The sequence below is a fragment of the Opisthocomus hoazin genome, chromosome 21 (assembly GCF_030867145.1).
Source record: "Opisthocomus hoazin isolate bOpiHoa1 chromosome 21, bOpiHoa1.hap1, whole genome shotgun sequence".
Taxonomy (NCBI): Eukaryota; Metazoa; Chordata; class Aves; order Opisthocomiformes; family Opisthocomidae; genus Opisthocomus; species Opisthocomus hoazin.
Window position 1 is genome coordinate 4706514 of NC_134434.1, and position 23750 is coordinate 4730263.

General features: G+C 43.7%; 1 protein-coding gene across 1 annotated transcript in view; it reads right to left on the reverse strand.

Moving 5' to 3' along the window:
* The window catches only part of SHISA6 (shisa family member 6), a 258361-nt gene that overhangs the window by 14399 nt on the left and 220212 nt on the right, over positions 1–23750 (reverse strand). Inside the window, exon 4 of the mRNA XM_009936214.2 lies at positions 11746–11808. Within this exon, the coding sequence (XP_009934516.2) occupies positions 11746–11808 (63 nt within the window). The remainder of the gene's footprint in view (positions 1–11745; positions 11809–23750) is intronic.

A 23750-nucleotide genomic window follows, 5' to 3' on the forward strand; every position in this document is an offset into this window, starting at 1 on the left:
CAGAGTTTATCTGGTATTGAAAGCATGGTCCTTTGCTGCAAGCTGGGTGGAAGATGGCCTTTCATCAGTTCAGCCAGAGGACAGGGACCTGTTGAACTGTATTTATAACTCCCAGGTGTTCAGATATTAAAATAGGCAGAGATAAGAGTGTTAAAAATAGCAGGAGCTTCAGTTATTAGAAGCATACCTAGAACAGACTACAGTAGGCTCTGTGGGAGCTTGCAGCAGTGACGGGATGGCATTAACTGGGTCAAAAGGCCAAGGAGGTAGTCACTTCAATGGTCTGAAGATGAAGTCACAGGGTGAAGTTCTCTGACACAGCTGAGGAACAGCAGAATGCCTAAGTCTTGGGTTCACACTCTCCTGTTGTGCATGCTCTAAAGTGTGCTCATGAAGAGCAACGCAACATGTGCTCAATATACACTCAGGTTCCTTAAGACCCTCTTACCTCCGCTGAACAGTGGACTGGTTGAGATTAAAGCACAGCTTCTGCCCAAAAGTAATTGAGCAGCAGGGGAACTTCACCTCGACAAACGTGTTGGCTGTGTGCAATGTCCAAACATTTGCTAACTTCCCTCATCTCCCACAAAATTTTAAACAAAATCTACCCGAGTAGAGTGCAGATATTTCAGAAGACATTTTTATAGAGTCACAAATTAAACTGTTTCCTGCAAAAAAAATTTGCAGGAGTCAGGCCATCTCCTCGCCTGCTGCCTTTCTCCTGCGTGGAGTCCTGTTTGTGTTAGATAGAACATCTTCCTCCCCATTGAGTGCTCACGTTTCACTACGTTCTTGGTGGTCTCAGTTGCCCAGAAATGGCCCCAGCAGTTCCCACACCTGCCTGCATGTGAGGATGCAGCTCTGCCTCCGCAACTTTTCTCCCACTGTGACTTCCCCTAGATATTTTAAAGCTTCCATCACCTACCCTTCACATTGCACACATGCTTCTCACTCAAAGACAGGCTGAGACAGTCTGGTCTTCCAACACAAACCTGCTCGTGATTTCCCAAAGCCAGGGTGGTCAGACTACTGCTCTGCAGCTATCAGCAGAGTTACATGCTCAGTTCTCAATTCAGATGCACCTGAGCTATTTGGGGTATGCCAGGGTATCTAAGACACCCACAAAGGGCTGGAAGGAGTGATGTGGTGCCTGTCAGAGATCTGATGCCACCCATGTTTAGGCACTTGAATTACAACTACCATGTCAACAAACCCAACGCTTGCTCCTTCCTGCCCCTGTCATCACTGATTCCATGCACTCTGCGGCTCCACGAGCATCCTCACAACAAAGCTTCCTGAAGAAGAAATCACAACAATCTAGTCTTTCCCAGCTATGTCCAAGGTATGACCATGAGTGGAAAAACAGCTTTCTCTCCCCTTAAGCACCAGTCTAGCACCAGCATATGATACCCCATCTTGTGTGATCCCCCACCACTGTAAGCACAGCAAGGTGAGGGGGAAGGAAACTGCTCTATAAAGAACAGGAGCTTGGGGCGTTTCAGCAAGTACCTGCATGTTGTCCTCTCGGTTCAACAATGGACCATCAATGTCAGCCACCCAGCAGAAAAGGAACAGCCCAGCTCACTGCCAGAGAACCATTTTGTTCCCAGTTCTGTGAAATTATGAGGCACTTTCTTACATGATTTAGCAATGGTGAAAATTTGTTCTTAACAATGCAATAACAAACTTGGTTAATAAACTCTTCTTTCCTATTGCTTATGTGTGTCTCTGCACTCCTGGAATAGGGTTATTGTCTGGCAAAAAGAACATAGCCCCAAGTGAGCACATCATTGCTAATGTGTCATCTTTCTGAGAACATTATTTTCTTGCTGATGACTTCAATCCATGTCTAATAGACTGACTGCAGGATTAGGAAGTGCATCTTATTCATCAGGGCTCTGGAAACAATTGATTAGATATTATCCAGTAAACAGAGACTATATCAGCATTGAAACTATGTCCCCACTTCTATTTGTGCTTGTGTGGCAAGGACCCTTGGGTAACATCTCTTTGCAAATTTCTCAGCCAGAACCTGTATCTAATCTCCATTTTGCATGGAGGTTTGGACATGCTGAAATAAACCCAGTCATATGTATGGAATTTGTGTTCGGTGCCAAAGCAGGAGCATTAATTGACTGCTCGCATGAGGTGTGTGAAATAAAGTGCCACACATTTATCTGATGGGCTTGTGCAGAATCAGTACGTCTTCTCACTGCTTTTTCCATCCAGTCAGCCAGGAACAGACAGTAATGATTTTGGCAAATGAGAAGTCACCTTGAAATCTACTACCTATCATTCAGCAAAATAAGGGATAAACTGAAATGACCAAAGATAATTTCAGATGTCTTTTGCATAATGTAGCTTGAGGGCAAGATCAGAGAACTGACAGACTCTAGTAAGGAAAAATATCTTGTGCAATTTATATTCTGGGACCAGTTCAACAGAATTTTCCTGATATTTCTTCACTCCTGCAATATGTTTGAGCCTTGCTTTTCTCTAGTTTCTCTCCTTTTTGTTGGTGGTGTTTATTGGCCCCTTTGGAAGATGCAGGAAATAATTAATGAACAGAATGTAAACAAAAAGTTCTCCCCATTCCTTGCAAGGCAGCTGAGCATGTATGCTGCTCTGTTCCCCAGTATTCCCACTTATTTGCAGTCCAGCTCTACATTCTGGGCAATGGGAAGTGACCACTGGAAAATGGATGCTGTCCCATGGTTACTGGGATTACCTTTGAAAGTCAATTTGTCAGTATTCAGCCACATTTTTCTCATCATCATCCTGCAGCCACATGCCATTGTATGCCTCTCTGATACATCCTGAATTCTGGGCACAAAGTTATTTGCAGAGGAGCATGGAGGAAATGAACCTCATGCAGTGCATAGCACATACAACAGAGAAGGGAACATCATCCAGCAGTGTCATTTCTCTTGGTTTCTAAATTCTCTTTGCTTACAGACTTGAAGCAACCACAACTTGTTACAGCCAATGCAGCATATTAAAATTCTATCGCTGTCTCTAATTCAATAGGAAAGCGCTCAACTCTGCAGCATTTCTGCATGTACTGAGCATCAATGGTTTCACAGTGCTCTGACCAGAGTGCCATGTTGCTCCAGCCACTGGCAGGGCTGATAGCATGGTACTGCACAGCCAGAAACTCACTGGGCTGCACAATGTTGGCATGACAAGATCAGGAAAGGAGCAGGCATCTCTGTGGAGAAAGACTCTTCCTTTGCAGCTCTAATCTCTCTTTCTGAACATCTACCAAGCAAGAACTGTGCCCTTCTTCTGCTTCATGAGACAGAATTGTTGGGCCAGTCCAAACCCTGTTGTATTTCTGTGAAACCCAGCAGACTCATGGGCCAGGGTCAGAAAGGCTCCCCTGCTCCATTCAGACCAGACTCTTGCACAAAAACTGGTGAAGGTGCCTCCCTGGAGCAGACCGGCAGAGATCTGTGCGCTTGAGGAACCAGAAGCACTGCCTGCAGTGATGGACTGCCACAGGAACATGTTTCCTGCTACATTCTGTATCCTGAAAGGGGACTATGGCCTGTGGTTGGCATGTCACCCCCACTGATGTCGGGGGGCTGCAGTTCCATCTGTGCACTGGGGACTGCAATTACAGCTGGCCTCTGAGAGGACATATGGATTCACTCCTCTGCTTGATGCATGCACTCAACTGGTTTGTAATCTATGAAGGAAAGCAAGTGACTTGAAGTTGAGGAAGACCCTCATTTCACTGTCAGTGCTTTGCAAACTTTCTGCAAGCACAAGGCTCCGAAGCAGTTTCAGGATTTCTAAAGCTGGAGACTTGTGTTGAGGAGGTTAGACCTGAAGTCTTCTTGAAGTGTCTTGCTCTGTCCCTGTTCTTACAAGACAGTTTCAGTTTCAAAGTGTGTTTGCATGAGGTGCAGAACCTTTCATGTACAAGGACAGGAGCAGATGACACCCAAGACAAAAAAAGTGAATTTATGGCAAAGTTTTAAACAAAGCTCAAGTGGTAAAAGTGATGTGCTCCATATTTGCATACGAGTCTGCACATATGTTGTGTGAATTTTGCAAGACATTTCAACAGATGCCTTTTGAAACATTCACCCAGAGAAAGCAAACAATGTCACCTAGGAGAAGCTGATACAACCAAGCCTTCTGCTGCTCAGCTTCAGCTCAGCATAGCTTCAGTCCTCTGTGAAAGCACACACTGCTCCCCCAGCACTGCCTTCTGCTCAGCCATTTGAAGGCTCAGACATGAAGTCTTCTCTGATTCTGATGCAAGCTCTTACAAAGGACCTCATTCCTCAGGAAAATCTGGTAGTAGCTGATTACATTGGGTTTCCTTCTGTGCCAAGACTTAGCACCTCCTGAGCCATCCTGGAAGTGACATACTGTTATAGCAGGCAAAGAACTGATGTTCACAGACTCGAATTAAAATTTATAACATACATCTTCATGTTTGTGGGGGGAACTATCTGTGTTTTCACACTTCTACTTTTATGTTACAGACACTGTTATTAATAGTCTTTTGCATTTCTCACAAAGAATCTCAAAGAGGTTTATACATTTCCAGGTCAGATCCTCCATGGTGTAAATCAGCAGCTCTCCAGTGAGTAGCTGCCCTCATTTATATGAGCTGGAGACGTGGGATTTTAAATTTGCTCAGTGAGAAAAAGCCTCTGCATATCAGGATGGTGCTAGGATTAGGTCTTTCAGGGCTCATGGCTGAGAACCGAGCAGCAATCTGAAGGGGTAAGGTGCAAAGAGGATGAGGTACATCAGCACATTGCAAAATGATGCCCTTAAATGCTACAATACATACACACAACATAATATTATACCTGATTCATATCACCCAGGGGCTATTAACATGAAGATGCTTCTGAGTACACAAAGTGCTTAACTGAACATGACATAGTTACATGCTACAACATGGGATGAGAGGAACAATATTGCCAATTAAAATCAAAGGAAAAACTACAGAAAGTAGAGCTGAACTTAGCAATCACAGCAAAAGATACATTTGCTTCTCCTTGAGTTTGCTGCCTTTTCATAGGGATGCAGAAAATAGCACGTGACTCTGGCACCAGAGCAGCCAGCACATAGAACTTTGCAGAACTGGGACTAGGACCCATTCTTGCTGAATTTGAGACTATGCAATTGAAAACTGTCAGTCTGTTAACTCCTTCCACCTCTGTGAGTGCCTCATGCTCAAAGCTTGCCATTGCATGGATGGGGAAGCTGGTTCAAAAAAGAAAATGCATCAGCATGTTTGGTCCTGGCAGCAGACAAGCAAGATGAGTAAGACCAAACTAGTTCCAGCTGCTGAGAGAAACAGGTCATCCATCCTGAATGGGCTATGTGTGACAGTCTCCTTTCAGCCCTTTGGGACTAGGGTGAGGCACAAGGTGCCCAGACAGGCTGCATGCGATGCAGGGACCACCACAACCTTCTGTGGAGTCATAGTGAGCTCCACACGGATGGCACTTCCAGCAATGCAAATGGCAAAAAAACCCTTAGTCTCAGCAGTATTACATACTCTGATTTTTATGAAGCTGTTTTTGCCTCCAGAAATTTTGGTCTCACATTCATTAGGAATAAAGATGCTACTTCCCCTTGCTTATGGTTCAAGATCATCTGCTTTTGTAAGAACCACCTGAGGCCAGTGTCAGAGGTATGCAGCTCACGTTGGCTCTTTGCTTAGCATCTGCATTGTCACAGAGAGAAGCTCCTCAGGTTCCTATCACAGGTGAAGGTGGAGACACAGCTACAGAGCTGAATTTTACTCCACAAGCCTCAGTGTTTTATTTTAGTCACTTGCTGGGTGGAACAGAGGCCATGTAATGGGTGGCATAACAGTATTCAGCGGCCGGTTAAGGCCTCCGTACTCAGCAAATGGGCTGCACCTCGAGTTGGGAGGCTGTTTTAGCCCTGCCATACTACGACCATGAAAAGAGTGATTTCTTTGTCCTAACACACAGTACATTTAGTCTAAAAAGCAAAGACCAGTTGCTTCAGTGCTAAGCACTTTACAGGAAGTTGCCATCAAAGTCCTTTAACTGTTCTCAGCCCCAGGGTTGTTCTCTGCCTGCTACCCCACTGACCAAAGAAAGGTCAGCACACACGTCATCAGAGGCTAGTCACAACGCTGAAGTCCAACCATGGCCCCAACAAAGCAGTACTCGCCCCGCACAGAGGTTGGCTCTGCACTGTAGGACATCGTTAGCAAACTCTTAGGTCAAGGCAAGTCAATGGCGATCCTGATTCACTAACGACTTTGCTCCAAACTGCATTGTAGTTGTGCAACAGGAGTTGTATTGCAACACAACAATCTGTGTACTTTGCAAAGTCGGTGCGCAAAGCAGCTGAAACATCAACTGGTATCCCCGTCACAAATGGCAACTTGTATGCACCAAGTGCATGTTGTCCTGTCCTGTCCGATTACCTGGTTCATCTCTCTTCCCACTGCTATTAAAGCCCTGCTCCTCTGCAGAAAAAGCAGAGTACGTCATGTGTCTATTGCTCTGTAGGTTATATTCCAGAGATCTGATTATGTTCTAATTTCCTCACATATATTTCTACCGGGGATAAATCTAATTTAAACAGTCCTTAATTGTTACGATTTTGTAAACAGTGTCTTAAACACAATAGACACAAAACTCTCAACAAATTGCTGGAGTAGATGTGACAGTATAGGGAATCATTTTCATATCTTCTGGGATTGGCCCAAATTGAAGCTTCTGGTCTGATGTTAGAAAATTGATGCAAGAAATATTTCAGCGATATATCCCCCAAAGCCCTATTACTGTGTGGGAAGTAAAATGGCCTGGATTTTTTAAATGAAGAAAAGAGAAAGAACAAAAAAAGGAAGGAAAGAGAAGAGAAAAAAAGAAGAAAGGAAGCGAGGGGGAAAGGGGAAACAAAGGGAGGAAGGGAGGAGGGAAGGAATATAGAAGAGACACACACGTGCACGCACATGTATATTTGTTTAAAGTTCACATGGGTACAGTTATAAAATGAAATTTGCCTCCATCAGAGCAAACACAGACATCATCTATGGAAAAATACCTGGCCAAATTAAAAACTTGAAGTGAAGCCATTTGTTGCTTATGGCAGTTTAACCAACTGTTTTTTGAGATGATTATCAAATGCAGTGAACTGACATAAAAATTATGATATGAACTTTCTACTAACTATATTATGTAGCAATGTGCTTGTTATTTATATAGATGTAAAAGATGTTTATACAAGACTCTTTTGGTTCGCATAATTAAATATGCACTAATTATGAGATTAAACTTCAGTAGCAGTAAAAAATAAAGCAATATGCTTTACAGAAACTGAGCCCAGGCAGTCAACATATATTTCTGTTATAGCTATTGCTACACTGCCTTGGCGCTCTTTTGTGCCCCAGCTTCTTTTTTTTTTTTTGCATTTTACTGTTTTTATAGGAAAACAATTTTATGTGCTTATTTTGTATAAAGAATGAATAGCTAAGCAGGATAAATTAATGTATCAAAAGGTTTACCTGCATTTTATATGCAAAACTTAGCTGTGCTTAGAAACTAGCACTTGAGCACTCGTATTCACCTTTTACACACAAAATCTCTACATTTTGAAGAACTGCTGTGGAGTTCTTCATTTGCAGCTGATGTAAGTCTGAAGTCCAGAGCTAAGGAAACCCACACCAAACTTCTGATTTTGGTGGAACTGAGTTCTGAAGTCCGTCACTGAAAGCATAGTTTAGGCTGAGGTTTCTCAAGGACTGTAGACACCTCTGTAATGGGACATTCAGTGTCCTGGAAGTGAATTAGGTGCACGAATAGACTGACACCAGAAGAAAATTAACAGATTTCTTTAAGATGTGGAACATTAAAAGTCACGCTAATTCAGAGCCCTCGACAACAGCAGAAGTTAAATTCTGGTATTGCAACCCACGGGCTGACAGACTCACTTGCCTGTGGTCATTTCTCTTGATCTCCCCAACATATCACATTTTCCAAAAACAGGACAGACACACATTTCACTCCTCTGCGAACACTCTCTGCCAGCCAGGGGGAAAAGGGAGACTTTCTTCTCATTCTGTGTTAACTGTGCTGCAAACAGCACCACGCTAATTGAATGATAGCAGCCTGACAGAACCGATGATATGTGATCCCACCATTAATTAGTAGATGTTCCTTCCTGCATTGGAAGAGTTCAGTGTAATCGCACCAGTGATCTCATGGCCACACAGCCCACTGCGATGGGCATACCCTTTGCATTGAGAAGCTGTGCGTCAAGAGTGGCAACCCCCAAGCCAGGTTAAAAAAGAAGGTCTTGGGGTTTTAACCCTGGGAACCTGAAGTTGAAGCTGCACAGCTCAGAGACCTAAGGTCAAATATGTCTTTTCTTTTTTTCCTGGATCCTTGTGAGATTGGTCGTCCTTATCCCCCTTATTTCGTGTCATTGGAGGTAAAAAACTGCCATAGTAATACAAGGGCATGCTCGCATATGGTGCTAATAGACACTATGAACATTCATAGAGGGCCTATCACAGTGGCATCTGCAGGGAGCAGGACATAGGCAACCAGATAGCATCAGCCCATAGAAACAGATGTTTACCATCCTCTGCCTTTCTCAGCTGAAGAAAGACAATGTTGCTGGTGGGGAAGGTTGCTCACAGAACACTGTTTGGTGGAACGGCTGCTCCACTGCACATCTGGATCACTCCCGCACACTATGATCTTGTTATCATTACCTGGACCTCTGCGGAAATGAAGGGGTTGGTGCCATTTGCTCTACTTTTGCAAAGGACTAACCAGTACATGGAGGGGAAAAGGGAGCGCAGGGAACTTGGCTTTTATCTCTCCTCCATGAGGAGGTCTCCTGCAGAGCCCTGCGCCCCATGTCTGCCACAATTGGGTTGTAGAAAGCCTCCGCTGCTTAGTCCCGGGGTTGTATGAGTTTGGAGACTCAGTGTAATGGGAATTATCAGAGAAGGTAAGAAACCTGTGAAGGCTGTATGATGGTAGGAGATGGGCGAGAGATCACCAGCCCACAGCATCTGAGCTCTTACCCTGGCAGGTATTCCAGCTTTCAACAGCTCATGCATCCCTTCATGTATACCATGTCAAGTGCACCCTGGCTGGGTGAGGCAGTCCTTGGGGAGGCTGTAGGGTGGTCCCCAAGCATGGGAGGGATCTTCTGGCTGTTCAAGCTGAAGTGCTATTTGTTTGGTGGCATGTCACCTACAACCGCTGCCCTTCTTGCTCTGTGCTGGCAGCCTGAGAACCTCGCTCTGCTTGGTTTACTTCAGTTAAGAGGGAACTGAATTCAGGCCACGTGCAACACAGGGCATGTTTTGAGCCTCACACTGGCTTCTTTCCCTTCTTCTGCTCCTTTCAGATGGTGTCACTGCAAAGTGGGCGCTAGAGACAGGCTAAGGGACAGAGCTCATGAACATGGTGCTCAGAAAGACAGCTCATGTCCACCTACAAATTTGCATAATCACACTAAAAATGTACACCATGTTCTACCAAGAAAGGGAATAAAATTAAATTAAACCTGTGGCATTGCTGAACTCTCTCAAAAATTCAGCAGTAATTATGAATCCTGTAAGTTCTTTTGACGCCTTATTTGAAAGGACCAAATATCTTTTTAAGACTCACCAACTATTAGCTCACCAGCAACAGCACACATGAATATAATGAACAAAAGCTTCCACGACCATACGGGTAACTTAGGAATAACATGTAACTCTGAATCATACAGATATTTGTAGTCAGATCATTCAAATCACTTTATACAACCAAACATTTTCAGTAAACGCAAGAAATGAGTGGAGAATAAAAGTGGACATTTTTAATCCTAGACCATGAGTATATCTGCTTTGATTTTTGTCTCTCACGTACATTAAAAAAAAAGCATCTGTCAAGGCTGGAGGGAAGTTTAACTGTTTTAGCACATGTTGTTATCTTGAGTTACTGAATGGAATAGGGACCTGATGATGGAGCTACATTAAAACTTTTGGGCAGAGACACAGGTAAACGGGACTCATCTGGCTCTGCTGGGGCAGATCTCTGAACCCAGCAGGTGCTAGATTTGAAGAACAAGCAGTAAGACCAGAGAGAAGACAATATAATTTCCACCCTATTACCCCACCTTTTTCTTCTTTCCTTTTTCTCAGGAAAGTAAAACAGTAAACAAAATAAGTAGTCTGAAGAGCATTTAAGGCTGTCAATTCAGGTTCAATAAATTCTCTCGTGTTACTGCCAGGTTTAAAGCTGGCATTGTTTCTCCTGTGGTTTTTGGTAGATATAGAAAAAAAAACCTAATGAAGCAGTCTTACACCTGAAAGTAACTTGCAGGCTGAAAAGCTGCCTGACCCACCCTCTAGGAAGGAGAAACACCACAGGTTTTAGGTGACCTTTTCAAGGGCAATTGTTCTCCCACTCTTTTTTGCAGCAAAGAAACATAAAAATTTCTATACCAGCACACAGAACTCACACAAATCAATTTCAGAATAGTCATCCAGGTAAGTTTCAGAATTAAAAACAAGTGCCAGAATAAAAAGAGTAACAAACATGGAGACTCAGAGCTGCAAGAAGCATATATTAAGATGAGATTTACCCATCACTTACTGGTTTCCCAGCAGAAGGAAGGTTCCAGCTGCAAATGCTGGAGGAATATATCACACTGCAAGGGTAAAGCGTGCAGGGAAAAACAAGGACAAGACAAGGTAGCAGCAGAAGAGAATAAAGCAGAGTGGACCTGGGGGTTCATTCAGAGGTTGGACTGATGGCATGGAGGCAGGGGGAACAGCTAATTTGGGTGGCAGTGACTGATCTTGGTTTGGATGGAGCCTGGAAGCTGCAGCTGATTTGACTGTGTAGTCTGTGATTGCTACAACACAGGGAGGGACATGCTGCCCACAGTCAGCTGGCAGTCTGGGGCCAAGGAAATCAGAAGGTGGAGGGAGCTAGGGCAGAGGAGGAAGAAGGACTGGAGGGACAGGGCTGAAAGGGACATGAAAGTTGCTTTGAGTTTCATAAGTTCCCAGGGTCAGAGAAATGTCATGTTCCCATGATATAATAAAGGGGATTTGAAAGGGTGTGAGAGCATCCACTGGAACTGATTTAGAAAAAGGCACTTCTATTTATGAAAGAGGGCAGAGGGAGTCCTGAATCTCTTAACGGTCTTTACCTATCCTGCATTCTAGAAACCAGAGACATTGTGCAGTGAAACAGGGGCTTCCGTAGGTTATCCCAACCAGACCCATGCAAGTATGGGCTGGACAGCTTGGATTTAGCTGTGAACCCAAACTCTGGCCACCTATTTTTATGCCAAAATCATGTCATCTTAGGAGCTCTTGCCCCATGCTCATTGTCCTTCTGACCTATCTTAGAAATACACACAAGCAGCACTGTAAGTTAAGTAGCTTGGCTGACAAGACGGACTTTTCTTTGGTTATCATTTTTACTGTTTTGGCTGGTTAAACCTGACAGCACCTTGTTGATGTGGCAGGGAGAAAGGAGCAATCAGACGTGGGGAAACACAAGGTCGATAGGTAAAATTATAAAAGACTGGGCCATATTTCATTGCACGCACTATTCAAAAATATGGTCCTATGTTTAATGTTAGTGGAAACCATCATTCATGCATCATTGCCATAGGAAAATTTCTATTAACATTAAACATACTTTAATACCAGTAAATGTTACTGGCTAACAGAGGAAAGTTACAACGTGTGTAATTTTTCTCTTTATTTTCTCTTACCATGTGTAGGTGTCTGGGTGGCACTGTTTAGTATCAGGTGATTATAATTTTGTTCTTGGTCATCTGAAATTCACAGAAAAAAAAATCCCTTTAAGAAACAGCTTAGCATACCCACAGATCTGCAGATGATAATTACAGCTCACAGTATTCACAGGAAATCTCAGCATGATTAAAGAAAGGAGAAGAAAACGCTTAAGAAAGCAGAAGATTCTGTTATGTAGTTTGCTTAAAATTCCAGATGCAAGAAGAACACGATAATGGGAAACTTCTCCCCTTCTGCTGAGCCTGCAAATTAGAGTTATCTGCAAAGGTAAGAAGCATGCCCAGGCAGGGACAAACCACAAATGTTGTACTGACATTGGTGGTGTGTTCCTGGGAACTGTTGGAACCTCACAACCTCTGGTCCACCACTCCAGCTCCATCCAGAATGGAGGTTTTCAGGATGTTAGCCCCAACTACACAGATACCAGACTCTTCAGCTGTGACTGCAACCACAACAACAACGTCCTCCTGTGAGTACAGGCAAAGATCTAGTAAGTGGCCTCACAAATGCAGGAGGTAGAGTTAAATAGCTGCACATGGACTGTAGATCTCTCTCCCCTGAGAAGTGAGAATCCTGTAAGAACTGATGCATTTAGTATTAAATGCATAGTGCTGCAAAGCAGGAGGAACAATCAACGGCAGAACGACTGCTACCATTGTGGTTAGTAGCTACCCTTTGGCATGGAAAACAACTTTCTCTCTCACTGTAATAAAACCATTAGATAAGTGACTGCTTATAAACTTCCGTCATCTTTAGTTTCCAGTCAAGCCTTCAATAAGGAATGAACTCTTTGTCCAGATCTTTACAACCTGCTATGGAACTGTAGTAGTGTAGGGTGAGAAGAGATTTCAAGAAATCTTTTTGCATCTCATGCTCTCCCGCTGCAGGATGGGCTAGTCTGATGTCTAGTCTGCTATTCTTAAAAACCTGTCATTGATATTTCACTTTCTCCCCAGAAGATCTGTTTCATTAGGTCTTTCTTGCTACATTTTAGGCCAATTGTATCATTCCTGTCTACCTGGGAGGTGGAGAAAATCCCCCTTATTTCTGCAATGGCCCTTTATGATAAAGCTGTTACTATGTGTTCCTGTAATTTATTCTTCAAGATAAACAATGCCATTTCCTTTATGTTTCCCTATAACGCTTGCTTTGTCTTTGATTATTGTCATTCCAGCATCCTGTGTTCTCTCCAGTTGACCTAGATCCTTCTCAAGTTTGCAACACATTCTGGGACCTGATTCTGAGAAAAGACCTTACCAGTACAGAGTGGAGTGACTGGATGTTTCCCAGTCATCTACCCTTGTTCACACGAACTTGCATGATACTTTTCTTTTCCTGGTTCATGTAAAGTTTGTGATTCTTTATGATTCCTTATTGCTCTTCCAAAGAACTGCTTCCTGTCCAGTTGTTCTTCAATATATACAAGGCTTTTAGTATTCTTGTTTCCATCCAATGCATAGCATTTTTCTCCATTTAATTAATTTATTTGCAGTCTATTTCTCCAATTTATCAAGAACATTTTAGATTCTAATCCCATCCTCTAATAGACTTATGGTCATCCAAGCTTCATATCGTCTGGAAATTTAATAAACAAATTCCTTTCCACCAGTAACAAAAAGACCTAATGCAGAACAACATCAGTTCATCCTTCTAGTGATATTTAGTTACCTTTTATGGTTAGTCAGCCATTATGGCATCTACCCTATAGAGGCTGATTAAGAACATGCCTCTGAAATTAGTCCCACATTACTTTCCCAGAAATGGCTGAAAATCTTGCTAAGGTCATGATCCTTAATATAAGCTATTTCTCCCTGGCCACAAAACACAGTTAAAAATAAAAATACCATTAGGTTGACATGATTTATTTCTGAGAAGTCCATGTTGGCTGCTACTTAATCTCACTGGAACCTCATCTCCCTGCACAGCATGCTGAATGTCTGTGTACAGCCAGGATTAAAATCAGAGGTTATTTATTTGGATGTCAACAGACTGGACACCTTAGCTTACTCCTCCATCTAGAAAATGGGCACAGACAGAACATAAAATATAATAACAAGAAGAAAATAAATAATAAAATACGCAAAGGATATTAGCCTGGCAACCAGTATGTGATGAGCAAACCTTGAACGGAGACCAGGTTCACACAAACACCTAAAGTGCCCTTGAATAAGTGGCCTACAGGTCACCTAAGTTAGAATTTTCCTTTGCATCCTCCACTGTCAGTTACTTTTAGCAAGCAAAAACCCTGCAGTAACTACTTTTGTGACTTTACTTCAATTTCTGTTTCTATATGGTCTAATTTCACTTTAACGTGAAAACTGGACTGGAGGATGGCTGGGACAAATAAAAAACTGGATGTTTCTGGCATCCCTGTATCTGTCCGGAGGGATTTTTGGAGAGGTGGGACAGTTTTCATCTAGTTTCCAGGAAGCATGATACAGAACCCTGCTCGCTAATTTCAGCAATAGGTTTTAACTCTTTCTGGAGTTCAAACAGACCTTTTCAGTAATATGTTTTTAAAAGACTGTATGTGATGGTAAGGCTGATAAATGCCTAAAAGAAATCACTGCAGTACTTTTAGTTTTCATCAACAAAACCCATAATATATTTTAGGTCTTAACTGAATCATCTGGCTTCAACTCCTATTAGATCTGTGATTTTTTTCGGTGGGACTAAGCAAACAATTTATTAGTAGAAAACTCTTCCATATGTAGATATTTCTAGATCATGAGGCTTGTAAATCATCAGCTTGGTTATTCTCCTATGTAATCTAAATATTCTGTGCTTCTGAAAAGCTGTGGGGCTAAGGTCTAGGTTGGTAATATACAGACTTTGATCAGATCCAGTTCATGACATTGTCAAGCGGAAACCTGCTTTGAATATAACTGTCAGACTGGTGTTTAGTCATTATAGCCAGCAATGGGGCTGCTGGGACTGCCAGACACACAGCTTTGGAGCAGTTTCTCTGCAGAAATTTTGGGGTTCTTGGCTGCAAAGGCAGCTGTTTTGTACAGTGTACATTAGGGATGTCTGTGTCCTGAAAACAGCTGTTTCTCTCTTATGGCTGGATTTCTGTTATCAAGTTCATAAAAATCACAGAATCACTGAGTCTGGAGGCACCTCCGGAAATCATCTAGCCTGACCCCCTGCTCAAAGCAGGGCCAGCTAGAGCAGATTGCCCAGGACCATGTTCATTATGGTTTTGAATATCTCCAAGGAAGGAGACTCCAAATCCTCTCTGCAAATCCTCTTCCAGTGTTCATCCACCCTCACAGTGAGAAAGTTTTTTCTTATGTTTAAGTGGAATTTTCTGCATTATGATATGTGCTTATTGCTTCTTGCCTTGTCACTGGGCACCACTGAGAAGAGCCTGGCTCTATCTTCTTTACTTACCTATCAGTTACCTACATACATTGATGAGATCCCCCTGAGCCTTCTCTCCTCCAGGCTGAAAAGGCATCCCTCAGCCTCTCCCATTACAACAGATGCTCCAGTCCCCTAAACACCTTCCTGGCTCTTTGCTGGACCCACTCAGTTTGTCCGTGTTTCTCCTATACTAGGGAGGCCATCACTGGTCCCAGCACTACAGATGTTTCTCACCAGTACTTAGAAGAGGGGAAGGATCAGCTCCCTTGGCCTGCTGGCAACACTCCTCTGAATACAGCCCAGGATGCTGGTGGCCTTCTTTGCCACCAGGATGCATTGCTAGTTCATGTTCAACTTGGTGTCTATCATGTATTTTAAAGGTTATTTTATCAGTTATTTTATCGGTTATTTCATCCACCATTTACTACCTTATTTATAAGTTACTAAAGCTGGTTTTGAAAGTTGCAAACCAGGTAGTGAGTAATGAGCCTTTTGTGGTTTTTGATGACCTCTCCTTGACATTTGCAGCTGATAAGTTCATTGAGCATGACTGAGTAGCTATACAGCCACTTTTCTCCTGAAAGCCTTAGTAAGTGAGATGTCCCCAGGAGGCCTCCATCCTTCCACATGCTTTGTAGAGTAGCCTGTGGTTCCTATGCTAGTCCCTCTGGGTTTCAGCCACATGTAGGGCCACAGTCATGTAGGGTAGCTAAGGAGAGCAAGGACTTCCAGCCTAGCTACAGCAAAGCTAATTCAGAAATGAAATTGCAGAAAACATCCAAACACCCGAACTATTTGTCCTCTTCTCAACTAATGTTGCTTACACACTAAAGGAGCTGACAAATAAAAGGTTACACAGAGATTGGAGACACTTGTGTGGGTGAAATGCAAGCATTTAAAACATAGCTGACATAACTTCAACCCATTAATTGCTCCAGAAGGGAAACAGCAGAGGTTTCGCACTCCTGAAAACAGAGTGCTCCAATGCAGTCACTCTCACAACTGTGCTCCTGGGTGAAATTGTGTCCTCACTGAAGACAATTACACCTGCATCTATATCAATAGGAACTACTGTCTTCTGATTCTGATAAGCTTCCCATTTAATCCCAAATACTTTCCCTTTCCCTTCCCTCCCCCCCCGTTTAAAAAACTCAGGTGCTTTGAGGCTACTGATTAAGAAATGTCATCCGAAATAGTCAGACCCTGAATTATTGGCATTTTCATGCGGCTGAGCTAATCAGGCATCTGAATGCAGCACTGGGCTTCATTTACCACTTCTGTAGTCTATTGTAACACTTTCTAAGCAATAAAATGATTTAAAATGATGGCTGAGACTTCCTGCACCTCTTCAGCTTTAACAAGATAATGCTGTTAATTGTGAAGTGCCAGTTAGGCAGAAGCAGATCTGTTGTAGAGACAAGGATCCGAGTTCAAAGCTATTTACTAGGAAACTCCATTAGGGAAGTAAAGGATTCACAGTGCTCTGAATTGCCAGACCACAATGCAAAATTTCTGAGCACAGCTGGAGGAGTGATCAGATACAATAACCAGCAGAAAGAACGAGACATTTTACTGGCAGCAGGGAAACCAGTGCTCCCAGCCCCTTTGCAGTCCAGGAGAAGACACATGGACAGACAGGGGTTTTAAGGGTTTCAGGTTTTTTTTTTGAAGGAAATGGGTTCACAGACTAAGGACAGAACAAAATCCCACATGATTATATCTATGGTCCATATGTGAATTAAGTAACCGTTGCTCTAGGAAATACTACTTTTCACCCATGTGGGGAAGGGGAGTCTGTGATGGGGTACATTTATGAAAGGAGACAGAAAGATGCAGTTGGAGGGGATGAGATACTGCAGGGAGAAAGAGAAGTCTGTAGGTACTGGGAAACGCTACGGGACAAGTTTCTGCCTAGATGGCCTTGCTGCTGTGCTGAGGTGGCCCTTCTGCCGCAGCTACCAACCTGTCTAAGCACTCCACAAGCTGTCAGTGCTGCTGGGTAGGATCCACCAGTAAGTACCTGTGTTAGAGTAGACTGAAACCGACCCAAATGTAGGCTGCTACTGACAGGAGCAAGGCAGCCCCATCTCCTGCCCTGACCGTGTCCCTGCAGGAGAGCCTGTACAGCTGCCCCACAAGTCCCGGGGATGTGGCCCAGCTGGACATGCAACGTGCACAGTATGCTCAGAGCGGTCCCCAGCTAGTGCACCCCCACAGCCAACAGTGCTGGCAGTCACCACAGGCCCTAGCACCCTCCTTTAGCTGGTGGCACTGACATCTTGGACCCTGAACAGGAGAAAACTTCTCCCAAGTTCAGCACCTGGGGAAACAAATGAGCCTGTGCACCACTGCTGAGTGCTTGCTGTCTCTCTTCTCCCTGTCGCTTCCTCACATTCCTCCATGTCTCTCCACAGAGGTGACACTCAGATAGGCCGGCAGCCCAACACGGTCAGACCAGGTGTCTCCTGCAGGAAGAGGTGGTTTCTGCCTGCTGTAGGTGACCCTGCTTCGGCAGGAGGGTTGGACTAGATGACCCACAGAGGTCCCTTCCAACCCCTACTATTCTGTGATTCTGCTGTACCTGGAGTCAGGGCTCAGGCAGCTGTGTAAGCAGGGTTCAGGTGATCTAAACTTCCTTAAGAGCCCCTCTCCTTAGTGTCCCCAGCCTGTGTTTGAAGATGGAGAGGAGGGATCCTTCTACCAATTCCTGGAATTTCACTGAGAGTGCATGTGCATTTTTAAAAGGACTCAGTCTACTGTCAACCCTGCCATCTAACAACTGATTTCAAGAAGCTCAAGTGATTTTTCCACAAAGGATGATAAAACATGAAGCTATAATTTTCCCAGTGAATGTGGAGAGGGCCTTATGGCCCCACAGCAACTGAGTGACTTTGGTGTTGGGGCAACATCAGCTCCCTCAGACACAACGGTCATTGTGAGTTCCCAGAGCAAGTCAGCATCTGGCCCTGGGGACCCAAGAGCACCCCGAACAGGCAACTGAAATCATCTGGGTTAGCTGCAGGGGTGGGATGGTGCCAGACAGCACTTCATCCCTTTCTTTGCAGAGGCAGGTCTCATCAGCTGAGGTATCAATTTCAGCATTGAAAGGAGCTCTTCTTCCCATGGTCAGGACTGACAGTTCTGATTTGCAGCATAAATCACTAACTGGGCTGTCTGTCTTCAGATGCAAAACCCCAGGCAGATGATGAAGACACCTTTAAATATCCCCCAAAGACTTCCCATTGCACTTCTTATCCAGGAGATCCTCTTAAGAAACAATGTTTTTGTGTAAGGACTAAACCTTTCCTTTGGTACTTGGTTTTAGTCTTCTCTAGGGTATATTTTCTGTGTCTCATGGATTTTGTATGTGTTTATTCTTTACAAAAATTAGATTTATTGTGTCCTATAATGGAAAAAAGTGTGAAGTGCCAGAATACGGACAGAAAACACTGTAATTTTCAGCTTGTCTTCTGTAATAAAGTTCCTCATAAAAATCACAAAGCAAGGATATTTTTAATATATGCCAACTATACCACAGATATATGATAATTCTGACAGTCATACAACATTTTGCATTAGTTTTATAGTATTTATTAAAGCACTGGGAACTGTTCTAAGGTCTATAGTCAACAGAACAAAAGAAAGGGACTAAACTGGAGCAATCACCCTATGAAATAAAATCCCTTGCCTTCTGCCCCTCTGGTCTTTTCAGCAACCTCAGCAATTGCCTACCTTCAACCTTATTCCCTAGCTGAGGTTTTCTGAGAAGGATATAAAAAGCGGTTTATTTTTCTGATGACAAGATAACTGTTTGGCATCTGCACTAATGAAGAGAAAATCCCTTTCAAGGGCTAATCCTCCAGACTACTTAAGTACAACAAAAGACTTCAAGCTTTAGGAACTGAAAGAAATTCAGACCCCCAAGGCAAGCAGGAAAACAGACCAAAAACTGATGACCAGAATGTAAATACTTTCAGCATAAAGCTACTCATTTATCACCTGCCTTCCCTCCCTTTGGCATTACCTGTTCACAATTTGTAGTCCAGAGAGCAACCCTCGAGCAACCGTCCTTTAACTGATGCTATGCTGGCCAAGCAAAGCTGAGCAGGGTGTCTGAGCAAGGGGAAGCAGGCATCAATCTTTTGCTGTGCAAAGCCTTTTCCTAATAGTTTAGACTAGGCAGAGGTGGTAGCAGATGGCAGCTCCCAGCACTGGGGGCCAACCAGGGAGCCCACAGTCCCCTCCCAAAGGAAATCTGCCCAGCCAGCCAGGACTCTGCAGTGCCTTGCTAGAGGTGATGAGCATATAAATACTTAGCCTAATAGATCGTTAAATCCCAGCTGTCTTTCATGTACATTAGCCAATAACTAATTACTTTAGACTTTTATGCTGTGAGTATCCTGCTTGCAGAGTGTTTCTGCACCTGGCTAACGAGACCCAAACAAATTGACCCCTAAAAAAGGGACTGTAGCAAGGAGCACACAAGACAAAACCAAAAATTAAGCTACTAGTAAAGTCAGCATGTCAGTCATTAAAGGGGTTGGAAATGCCAGATTAAAGGCTGTCCCCTAACCCTTAATTTGATATTCATTATGTTAGGTTTCTGTTCTATCATTCCAGCCTATTTTTCAACTGTAATCCTGTGACTCATTCATTGAACAGGATGCTCAGGGAATAAGGCAGCTATTCAAGAGTTATTTTAATCCTCATTAAGTGGTGAATAGCCCTGTTCTTTAGTATCCCACGCTATCCAAATCCTGCACTGATTATGGAACTGTTATTTTCCATGCAGGCTTTCCTCTAGTGCTCATCTAAGCCTCACAAACAGGCTCCAGACTCCCATTGCAGGTAGGGTGGGGTCTGTCAGCCCCAGATTTAAGCTGAGCCAGAGAGCAATTGTACTTGCATCTGCAAAGTTTTATTACCTTTGAGGAACAGCTGTAGAACACTCAGGTCAGATTTTTCAGATCACACGGGGAATTTTTAATAGGATTTTGCACTTATAAATCAGATGCTAATTAATCATAGCATTTTTGTGGGGAAGACAAGGCAGGTGCAACTGTTCCTGGTTTACAGGTGGGGAAAATGATGGAGGCAGGAGGAACCACTTCCCTGTGGCCACACAGAAACATGAGGAGGACTGGAAATGCTCAGCCCAGCCCAGTTCAACCCCAGGCTTGTTACTCTCCATCACAACCCTGCCTGTCACGGCAGCGAGAGCACACCCTGCTCAATTATGGCTGTGGCAGCTCAATACTTCTGAAAATCATGTTGCAGGTGTTTAAAATTTAAGGAACAACAAATCAAGGCAACTTTGAAAGGCTCTGATTAACTGACTAGCTCAAATTCCTCCAGGCCTTTTCTACAAGGCTGTCTCACCCACACCAGCAGAGCCTCCCAGGGGGGCCCCAGCATCCTTGGACAGAAGCTGCTCTCCCGCCCACCCCACTGTGCGTCCTCTCACTGAGGGCAGCTGAAGCTGTCACCACCAGCATGGTTGCGTGGACACTCCGTGTTTTGCTAGCAAGGTCAGGCAGGAGGCTAGAGTTTCTCACAACTGGAGCTGGTGCAGACTCGTCAGCAGGATTTGCACTACGGACTTGGCTGCAGGAACTCCCTGGCAGTGGCAAGAGAGGAGCCTGGTTCACCTGGACACAAGTCAAGTGCTCGCCCTGCCTGCCTGCTGGAGCTATCATTTGGTGCCTCATGCTTCTCACATCTTGGGACTGCTACAAACCTCCTTCACTACACAGCAGTGACTCACACCCAGAGCTACTCCGTCCAAGCAGTGCTCAAGGCAGATATTTACGTGGAAAGTATCCACTGAGTAACTAAAAACTGTATGAATTAACATTTCACAGGAAACTTCACCTCAGTCGTTTGCTACTTCTTGACCTCTTATTTTTACATTTTAAATAGAAGTCTTTCCAGATGGTCAGTACTTGTACATACTTACAGGCAGAGTTTAATTTACCCAGAAAATGAAAGAAATCATGGAAACATTCTCTCTGGATGGAGTACTCGCTCTAACTGAGCAAGTTCCTGATGGAAAACTATGATTTTACTGTTGGGCTTGCTACAAATAGTGTTTCTTATCAGTAGGCTTTTTATGTGAGCGTGCATGTGTATCTACAGGCACGTAATGTATGAGTGCATGTGCTATGTGCATTTAGTTGCTGACACATACATGTATGTAGCACCAGGTCTCATGGCAGAAAAGCAGTGGAGGACAGGGGTCATTTCACTTCTTTATTTTGTGACTTTGCAACAGGTAGGTATGTGCATTGCAGCCATCACTGCTTCACAGCAACGAGTATTGTTCATTTGTTAGGTTAAGGCCATAGGAGATGGAGGCTTGAATGAACTGTAAGAAATCAAGGAGGAGGTGAATGTAGAGCTGCAGGTGGAAAATACTCAGCTGCAGTGGGCACTGAAGCTCTGGAGGTTAGGTCTGACCACTTCAGACAACCACTGAGGCTATGCCAAAAAACAGGTGGAAAATGATCCTTCTCCCCCAGCCAACTGAGTAAAAATGGGCACCAACAGGGCTTCAAGTTCACTCACAAAAATATGTCTCCTCTGTTGAAAGCAGGCACAAACTCACACACTCATTCACAGTCGGTTCTCTTCCTCCCCCATGCACTTTACATCCAGCGATGGAACAAGCACCATGTAAACCATGCCCACTCATGGACTCCCTACACGCAAGCATATTTCTCCTTCACAGCGCATTTATGTAAACACTCACTGACTCTTTCAGAAGCATCAAAGTGCCAAACTGAAAAGCAAACTGTTGGAAGAGCTTGGTATGAGGAAAATATTACTTTTGTTTTCGAGCAGCTACAGCTAAAAAGTACACCCACAGAAAAACAAAACCACAAGAGTATTTCCCAATCTTGGCTAAAATGTTATTTTAAAAAAACAGCAGTACCACAGTGAAGATAAAGGTTACACAGAGCTTCAAATCTCTCTCTCCAAGGAAACTGATAAGTTTTGAAGCATATTTGGAAAGGCCGTTTTCTTGATGATGAAATGTTCTTTCCTCCATGTAGACAACGCAGTGTAACGTCTATCAAAAAGGGCAGCTTTTTCCACTGCCAACAGAGCCTTGCTAGACTCACCAGCACGAGACTCTAGAAAAAAGACATATGCTGCTCAGGAATTTCTCAACAGCAATGCCTCTGCTTTTAGCGAGCAATAACTGCAACGACTCCAACCCCCCACGTAGGAATGTTTGAACTCACTTTTGATCTGGAATTTAAAATCTCTCCGTAGCATTTTATATTTCATTAGCTCTTTCTTTGTGTTTAATTTACTTAGTGTTGCCCTTTCTCCCATGTTCCAGTATAAATCAGGAAAAAGAAGTGGTGAAATGAATGGCATAAATCCAGATGAAGAGAAAGAACAAGGACTTTCTTCCTGGGAGACAAAGCTCTGCACGGCTGGTGGCAAGCCCCATAGGACAAACTTCGCTGGTGTTGACAGTCAGTGCCTGGGATCCCCTCTGTGTTTGAGAACTTCACACTGACTCTCCAAACACAAAGTAATTAGATAAATATGGACTGGTTTTCTCCAAAATCAAACAGCTGAGCAGGCTGCATGACGAACGTTAGACAGCAATGCACAAACAGCATCTGGGGGAGCAGTCCTGGATGCTAACCTTTCGAAACTCGTTTAAAATACGCAGATCACAGTGAAAACATATGGTCAGAATAGAACAAAATGTGTCCTTTAAAGGGCATTTCTGAAGATGAAGTTGATTTTAGAAGATATAAATAGTATGGGTTCCTAAAGCGGGATTAGTTAAATGCAATCTTTTGTGGAACACAGCCAGCTATTGCACATTCAGAGTGGAGAGATAATTATGCTAATACCTTTGGAAGAAACACATGGTTGTTTTTAACCCCATGGTATTGGCAAGAAGGAGAAGGAAAGGGAACACAAAGTCCTCCCCATGTTTTTCCGTCTTTCATGAAGTATAAAGAGAAACCAAAAGTGAGGATGAAATCACAGCAAGAAGGGCTCTCCAGTGAGTCTAGTAGGGCTGGACTGCGCTTCCACCTTGAGAGCAGAAGTCAAAGACCCGATTCACTGCGGTACCTTAGGAAACAGCCAGAGGTGCCCGGCTGTCCCATCTTATTCTCTCTTCATACTGAAACGACACAGGATTTAGCCAAAAGCTAAAAGCAGAAGCCTCCTTGCTTGTACCACTCCAAGCACAATTCACAGAAAAAAATCTTATTTGGATTCCTGTGGAACTAAATGGCTCCAAACGGGTGCTTGTGCTGACACCCAGGGCATTACAGGAGGATGCGCAGAGCCCACAGTGAGGAGGGTGGGCTGCCAGCTTGCACAGGGCAGATCAGAGTCCAGCAGAGCTTTTCCAGCCTCTTCTGGCTTAGGAGTGATAAATGTGCCATGTCATAGCCAACATGATGATCAAGATAAGCAGACTCTTAACTCGTCAACTGATTTTAAATCACTCTCAAGTCATAGAAATTCACTTGCTCTTAATCTGCCCGCAAGACATGCCCAGCCTCAAGACATATGGACAGAGAAGCAGGGACTTTATTTTTATATTACACAGCTCTCTGCT